This window comes from Buceros rhinoceros, unplaced genomic scaffold (assembly GCF_000710305.1).
Source record: "Buceros rhinoceros silvestris isolate BGI_N320 unplaced genomic scaffold, ASM71030v1 scaffold20084, whole genome shotgun sequence".
Taxonomy (NCBI): Eukaryota; Metazoa; Chordata; class Aves; order Bucerotiformes; family Bucerotidae; genus Buceros; species Buceros rhinoceros.
In genome coordinates, this window is record NW_010409077.1 from 19,860 (window position 1) to 27,955 (window position 8,096).

Consider the following 8,096-nt stretch of genomic DNA (forward strand, 5'->3'; position numbering starts at 1 on the left):
TCCCAGCCTTTGGGAAGGAGCGAAGAAGAGCCTAACAGGGGCAGAAGAGAGCAGGGAAACAACAGCACATTGAGGGGTTGGTTTTTGTTGTCAAGCAGTGTTTACATTTCATACAGAGAAAAGCATGTCCGCAAGGGGGAACTCATATGATACCTGGACACTCGATGTGAAAACAAAGCGGGGGTAGAAGTTATAGGTCATGCTTAAGAAAAGGGATGGGGGGCAGAACAGCAGTTACCTGTTGTGCTGATCGTGAGCTGTCAGGAGGCAGTGCTGTGCAACACACCTTCCCATGCGCTCTGACAGGTGCTCCAGATCTGGCTTCCCCAAGGAGTCCAAATGTCTTGACATTAATTGCACATTTTAATCAGTATCAAGGCCACACGGGAACCACAGTATTGCTGGGCTCTAGTTCGCTACAGTCAACTAACGGGGAAAAAGAAGGTGGATGGGAGAAGCTTCCCCAGTTGTGATTATCTGGAAAGAGGAGGGTGGTGCTTTTTGGTTTCTGCTCAATGCCACTTCAGTAATGTTTTCATTCAATAAATAGGTACCGGTGCTTTTGAAAAGAATGAAAGCATTAAAAAAGTGCTTAAGCTTCCTCTAAGAAACTCCTGCCAAACCCTTTGCGAGCGGCAATCATTTGCTCCCAGTCGCAGGTACGATGAGGTATTAGTTGCTGCAGATGAATTGTGAATCATGGACCACTTGCTTACTGGTTTAGCTGAGATTGATTGTTTCTGGTTTGTTTCCTTATTGGATGGAAGAAAAACTATTTTTTTTTCTATGACTTTTTTTTTTGGTAACAAAATTCCCTAAACCAACAAAATAAGGAGCAAGAAGAGACAAAGGATCCAGTTCTGCTTCCCAAAAAAGACCTGAGGTCACACACCACTGCCAGCAGCTTCTCCCCAAAATCAGGCAATCAGGGACGACTTGCGCCCCGTGTCCTCCCTGCCGCACTCGTCCGCCTGCTTCAGCAGCCTTCGAACCAGCTTCTCCAAGTCCTTCCGGGATTTAAGCTCTTCCTCCAAACACTGCTTCATCCTTTTGTTCTCCTGCGAAGGGAAAAATAAAGGAGTTAAGATGCAGTTACTGCCCACGCACTTAACGCAATGTTGTTCTTCCACATGCCTGGCTGCCTGATGGCCGAGAGGTGATGAAACACCAGGGACATTTGACGTGCAAGCCTATGAGGAGGAACAATGCGGGCTACTCGTGGTCCGATTCACTCAAGCAGACCCTTACCACCTTACAGACCTGCGTGAACGTCCCAGTGACTTTCAGCAGGCAGATGCAGTCTCCTGGAAACCTAATTTTAGCCTGGGTTAGAGGAGCCTGTTCTGCCAGGGTGGCCTCTCCCATCTCCAGGCTTGGGGCTGGAGGAAGGAGGATCTATTTCCTCTGAGTCTACAAGAGCTGGTATCCACCAAACTGCTATGAAATGAACAGTCAAGCTGAAAGAGCTTTTAGAGTAGGGGGAAGTTTCATGTAACCACAAAGACCAACTACTCCTTCCTTCCTACTGGCCGCGGTGAGCTGATTCTCCAGGAGAAAACTAATGCTGATTCAGGGAGCTGCAAGACCACACCAGCACCAACAAGACTTCTCCTGGGTACCGACCAGTCGAAGACAACCACTGGTGCAGCCTGGTTGGCTTCTGCTCAACTCCCAGCACAAACGATCCCAAATTACCTGCTTCAGTTCTTTGACTTCATCTTTCAGTGCATAAACCGTGTCAACAAGGCTCCTGCAAAAAGAAATGAAAAAAAAAAAAAGAAATAAAGAGGGCTGGAGTGCAGCAAAACAGCAACAGCCCAGGAGCTTTTGTGAGCGAGGGGCTGATGGGGAAAGTGCTTCCACCTTCTGCTTTGCAAGCATCAGGCTGCTGCTGTCACTGCTGCCTGTGACGGGACTCTGCAAACAGAGTCCAGCAGCACTTACAGGCCACCGGTCCAAAATTCAGGGCTCTTTTTTCAAAACTCAAGAAAAACACCTTGTTCTGCTATCTTTAAGTAATCAACAGAGGTCTGTGGCTTTGGCTTCCTTGTTTCCACTACTGCAGTAAATAACAATGATTTTAAAGCGGGAAATGCCTGAGCATCTTTTGTAATATGGCCTTGATTCCCTGAGGTTATGCTGCAAAGCAAACGAGCACAAAAGGAATGAAAGCAATGCACTGCCTGGGTTAGAAAAGGAGCAGACCAACCCCGTCACCCGGATGCTGGGTACTGGGAGCACTCACAGACAGGGTGCCAGGCAGTCTCCTGAGGAGTAGCAGCAGCCCAGTATGTCAGTAGTTAAAAAAAAAGAGCCACTTGTTTGGTTCTGTCCTCCATGACCCATCAGCTACACCTGGAGAAGCTCTGGGACTTGATAAACTGGCTCTTGGGACCCGGCACACAGCAGCCCAGAGGGCTATAGCCACATCAGAGCAGCTGGGAAGGTGGCTCTGTTCTTAAAAAGGGACAAACAGCAACTGAAATAGCCCCGTGGTTCCTGCCAGGACTAAGGCGGCAGGTGGTGACACCAGCCCGCTCCTCCGTGGAAATGCAGAGTTGGGCACTGTTGTTTAATGTCCTTCCAAAAAGCGACAAGGGGATCCGCAAGGGGAGAGCAGCCACGCTTACTTTTCCTCCGTGACAGTCTGGCCATTGCTTCGTGTTTCCTCTATGATGATTTTCTCTTCCTCAGGAAGAAGGACTTGGGGGATGGAGTCTTTGCGGGAGCCTGTGTACAAGAATTACTCATCAGGAAGGAAAAGGGAGACTTTCCCTGATGCCCAGGGAGATCCCCTGTGGAGACAGCGCAGCAGACGCAGCCCTCGTTCTCCCGGCTCCTCTGCAAGCCCAGGGCAGGCTTCGCATGCGGGGGCTCGAGCAGCCACCGCTGTCTGCCATGGTTAAATACAGGCTTATACGGACCGCCAGCCTGGAGCTAAAGCAGCAAGCGGGCAGTGTTCAAGAGTGCTCGCTGCACCTAAAGCTACGTCCTGATGAAAACATTCTGTTAGGGTCACAAGCTCTCAGAAGAAACATGCCCTCCCTTCTTCAAATGCACCATTATTTGGTAGTTCAGTGATTTAATTTGACATCCCACCAGCAATGATAAATTGTTCTATTTCCAGAGTTGAAGACGTTAGGTAGGTTCTTACGAAGCAGCTTGTTCTTAAACACGCAGCTGATTGAGAGATAATATTCATGCTTCCTTTCTAAAGCTATATGCAACCTGAGATTACCATCAGGTTTTCAGTGCTGACAGCCACAGGCACTGGCTGGGCTTGCTTAATTCCTAACAAGTGCTGGTGAAGTAGCTGTGTCTCATCTGCCCTCCTACCTGCTTCAGTCTCTCTGTTTAGAAGAAAAACAATATCAACTAAACCACTATGTAGATGAAGCTCCCTTATCTTGAAGATTGAACACCACACGGTTTCCTAGCATGAGTCTCGTTGCTGTATGATGCAACCATCTGTATTTTCCCAGAGGGGTTATCAGTGTTGCAGGCAGAGCAAGAATTAAGTAATCTGGTCGTGGGCCCACCTGAGCTGAGGGCTTGCTGGAAGCCCGCCCCGGTACAGTACGCCTCAATCACTTTCAGGATCTGAGCGTCTTCTTCCAGCGCAGCAGTACCTGTAAAACATTGCAGACAACAGCTATCACCAAAAGCCAAGTGCTTTGGCTTCATCTCTCCCAGGCTTTGCTTCCCAGTTCCCCAAGAAGAGCATGCTCTTCCCACGACTGACACTGGCTCTGGGACTTTGACTTTTTTGAGGTCCTTAACATTTTTTGGCCTTTGCAACGTCCTGCGGCATTGAGCACCATGACTAAACAGTATGAAACCACACTTACAGCTGCTCATCTCAGCAAAACTCAGGGGGTGATGTCTGACTTTGCTGCAGGCAGCTCCGGCAGATGGGAAGGCAGAGCAGCCCTGCGAGGAGGGGTCTGGGGCTGCATCAGAACAGGATTTGGAAACATGAAGTCTTCATCTCCAGCCTTAACTCACTGCTGTCTTCTCAGGGGAGACAACTGACCTTGAAGCTGTACACCACGGCAGCTCACTGCTGGGTGACCATGGCCTTTCACAGAAAACCCCCGAGAAGTATCCCCAGTGGACTTCAGGGAGCCGTCAGGACATCCCTCTGCAGGGACAGTGCCTTTTTGCGTTCTCCGATTCCTCATGGAAACCGTTTCAGGAGCTGCCGGCATGGCCGGGTAAGGGCTTGTCCCAGCATTCAGACATGTTTTGATAACTGTTGATGTGCAGTTTTTCTGCAGCTTTTAACTACTTGGAAGTTGCTCCTTGGCTTCGTCCCCAGAACAAGACCACCCACAACCTGTGACACTGTGCTGGCAATCACAAGGAGGGTGGTGGCATGTCTGCCAGCATAACTGGAGGGGATCTGTCAGGGGCTGAGGACCAGCGCACTTCCAGAAACCTCCCGTGCTCAGCAGCACGTGGGCTTGCTCACAGGGTGAGCACCCTGTCACATCCTGCACCATAAGAAAAGCTGTTCACAAAGTCCCTTGGAGATCACTGAGTACACAGAAACCTCCGAAAAGAAGAGAAAAATACAACACTTACTTTTCCGAATAACAAACTCTTCATCGGATGGTTTTCTCTCAGTTTTCCGCTTTGGAAGAAACTTCTTCATTGTTTTCGGACTTTTGCTGGAGTCCTATAGAGAAACAGAGCCTTGTGTTTAAGCAGAACCAAAGGCAGCTCAACAGCAGAGCAGCGCAGCTGGCTGCAGCTATCCACGTGACACACAACACGTTAGAGAACTACAAAGCAGACACGACGCAGTCGGGGAAAACGATGCTTTTTGCCTTCCCCACGCACTCCCACTGCTCCCTGGAACAGCAGTGGGAATCGCACCTGCAGGTCTGGGCCAGGACAAGCTTCTCAAGCAAATTCAACCCTCTACTAAGATCCTTTGGCCAAAGAATTCCAACACATTCACGTACTTTTTAGTCTGCTTATGAACTCCGGGGTCTTCATTAGAAAATCATATAATGTTGTTTATTTCCTTGACTTGATTCGATTTCTAATATAAACCAGTTGGCAAATAACATTGCTTCTAGCACGCATCATTTGTTTAAGAGCATAAATCCCCACACCCTCCCCCCCCCGCAGAGAACAAACAAATACACACAAAGTTAGTGTTTGCTGTGACTCTACAAGTAAGAAACACAAGCTTTTATCTCCTTTGCTGAGTTACAAGTCTTGCTGATTAGGAGAGATTAGTGTATTAGTAGGTTACATTCAACACGGATTTTAAGCAGGAGAAGAGGCATGCCAGGAAGTTTATGCATCATAATGCTAAATCCTTCTGGAGAGTTATCTCAGAATGTATTTGCCAGTCACTGCTGCCTCTCACGATAACTTACTGATACAGCCAGGCAAAACTAGAGTCATGCAAGCACAAGAAGCGTGAACAGGAACAAGCATTCTTTGCCACGATAAGCTAAAGAGATGTAGCTACCCTTACCTTTAAGATATAAGACATCCTCTACAATGAATATGCAAAGAAAGAGAAGATGAGTGTGAGAGATTGATGATTTTATCAACCAAATCCATTAAATCCACAATTCTAAAACACATTTAAATGTTAGTCTTGCGATTAATGTGGCACGCCCTCCGTACTGGTTTAGAGCTCTATCAACATGCAAAGGAACACGGTGTCATGCAAAACTGAAAAACCTACACGTGAAACGCATGGTAAGTGGGCATTAATACACTCTACACACACCAAAACAGAGAACATGCCTCCTCAGTTAGTAGCAGGTTTCTGTAGATGTGGCTGTCTAAGAGGACAGTGTTTAAAAATGCAACACCCCTCAGTGCCAGCCTGTGCTGCAGCTGCCCCGCGGGCCTGGCTCTGTCTGAGCCCCGGGGAGCAGCTCGGGGTCTGGCCCCACACTCAACACTGCTCCTGTGATCTCCAACCTGACCCAGCCGGGATGGTGGGATGCTCTGCCCGCCCGGGTGACAAGCCCCAGGACTGTGTCTTCTCAAAGGGGACCCTCCCAGAGGGGAGCTGCCATCCTCACTGGAGACCTGACGGTGTCAGGCATCAGCTCAGCAGCATGTCCCTGCTCTGCCGGTGGGGTGGGAGCTCCCTGCGCACCCCGCAGAGGGTCCCGTCTCTGGGATGCTCAGCACAAGGAGCCGTGCGGCTCTCCCACAGGCCTGGCCAGCAAAGCCCTGAATGCTGCTATTACAAACTCTTCACCTAAGGCAAAGCAGGTCACTCAAAAAAAAAAAAAAAGAAAGAAAAAAAGCAGTAGAAGAAATCATCTGTAAATCTTTTTTGCTTTGCTAACCTGAATCCGGACACACCACTTTACCCACAGCACCTGCCCTGTCATTTCAAATGGTTACTGGAAACAGAACAGGAAAAATGACCCAATTTCAATGAAAATAACGAGTGCTGTGCAGTACGCAAGCAGGTTCTGGGGTTTCCTGAGCACAGCTAAGCACAAGGAAATGCACAAGACTGTGCCATCCCGACCTACACTATGAGAAGCCAACTAAAGTAACCCTGAACATCTGAAAATCTCTAATCTTTAAATCAAACTCCCTTTGCAAATTTGTATTACCTTCGAAACAACCTTTGATATTTGGTACTCCTTCTTTATACCTTCATTATAGGAAGGTGACTTGCACCGAGCTGTCAGCACAGTTTATTTTGTGCTCTACTTTAAATTAAAAAAAAAAAAAATACAGCGACATAGGAGTTCTGCTTAGTGATTAAGCCCCCCAGAGAGAGGGACGAGACAGATGCAGATCTGCTTGGGACAACAACCAGACTTACTCCGCATTTGTCACGGCAGGCTGGTGTCCGCGAGTTCTTGCCCTGAGATCCCGTTCCCGTGCAAATCACATTTTTGGTCCGTTACCACGTGCATGCTACCACCCTGCTGCAGCAGCATCCCGTCCCTGGGGGCTCCCTGCCTGCTCGGCCTCTGTGGCAAAGCCTCTCACCTGGTTTCCACACAGGGAGTTTAACTCCTGCAACGTGCAGCAGGGGACAACTGAGGAACTGCGAAGGACCGTGGTATTAATGATATCACTCAGCCTGCGGTTTTGGCCTGCCTTATAAATCAGTATCAGCCTTGCACTTTCACACAGTAAAATTCCTCCTCTGCTTCAAGTCTCTTCCTGTATTTTAATTCGCCATGCAAGCAAAAAACGGTTCAGTCTATGTTAGGAATTCGGACCATGCAAAGGGTCGTTTCCAGTCTCCTTGGTTGGTTTTCGAACGATTTTATTCCCGAACTGAAGTGCACTGTTTTACAACTTCTAAGAAATAAATGTAACGAAATGCCATGAGGTGACCAAAAATCTCTACCCGGAGCAGCGGCCCCACAGCCCCTCGGCTGCCAGGCTCTCCACCCCTGAGTGCTGAGGGGTCCAAGCCCCCCTCCCCACCTCCACCGGGGGCCTGGGCAGTGACGCTCCCAGGGCTGCGGTACCAAGAAAGGTGCCTGACTCAGAACCAGAGTGCTCATTCAATAAGGGGAACGTTACCCCGTCACCGGTGAGTAATCCCAAAAGTTTATCGTGAGGTAGGGAAGGAGAGCACTGCAGTTGCAGCAGGGGTGACAACTGGAGCTTGGTTGTATTTTTGGTTTCCCCACACCACCTTCTACCTCTCAGGCTAGAGAGTTCTGCAGAGCATGCAATCCCTGGGGCTGCTGCCTCCCAGCAGGGTAGGGGTCTGTAAAACACTCGGGTGGGCGGCGAAGGAGGGTCCAGCCCCATGCTGCTGCAGGGAGCCGTGCAGGGAGCCACCAAAACACCGGGTGCAACACACGAGAAATATCAACAGGTCTTTCTCCTCTTCCTCTTGGTGCAGCATTGCTGCTCAGTCCTGCAGTGCCAGCCTGGGTAACGCTGAGCCGCTGCTCCAGCAGGAGCTGGATCACATCCCGGCAGGGAGCCCAGCTCCCACCCGCGGCTCAGATCAAGGCAGGAGGAGGAGAAGGAGGAGGAAGGGAGGCAGCTCCACCACAGCACAGCTGAAGGAGAGCACTCAGTGGCACACACAAGGCCATGGGACATCCAGCAGCCAAGGGCACCGGCTACAGCCG

General features: G+C 49.6%; 1 protein-coding gene across 1 annotated transcript in view; it reads right to left on the bottom strand.

Annotated features, from left to right (window-relative positions):
• Window positions 1–791: 791 nt before the first annotated feature.
• Window positions 792–8,096, bottom strand: part of ARHGEF6 (Rac/Cdc42 guanine nucleotide exchange factor (GEF) 6) — a 29,359-nt gene continuing 22,054 nt past the window's right edge. The window contains exons 15-20 of the mRNA XM_010135129.1: window positions 5,492–5,512; window positions 4,585–4,678; window positions 3,540–3,629; window positions 2,631–2,730; window positions 1,696–1,750; window positions 792–1,058 (exon numbers count right to left, since the gene is read on the bottom strand). Coding sequence (XP_010133431.1) covers window positions 918–1,058; window positions 1,696–1,750; window positions 2,631–2,730; window positions 3,540–3,629; window positions 4,585–4,678; window positions 5,492–5,512 — 501 coding nt within the window. The 3' untranslated portion in view covers window positions 792–917. The remainder of the gene's footprint in view (window positions 1,059–1,695; window positions 1,751–2,630; window positions 2,731–3,539; window positions 3,630–4,584; window positions 4,679–5,491; window positions 5,513–8,096) is intronic.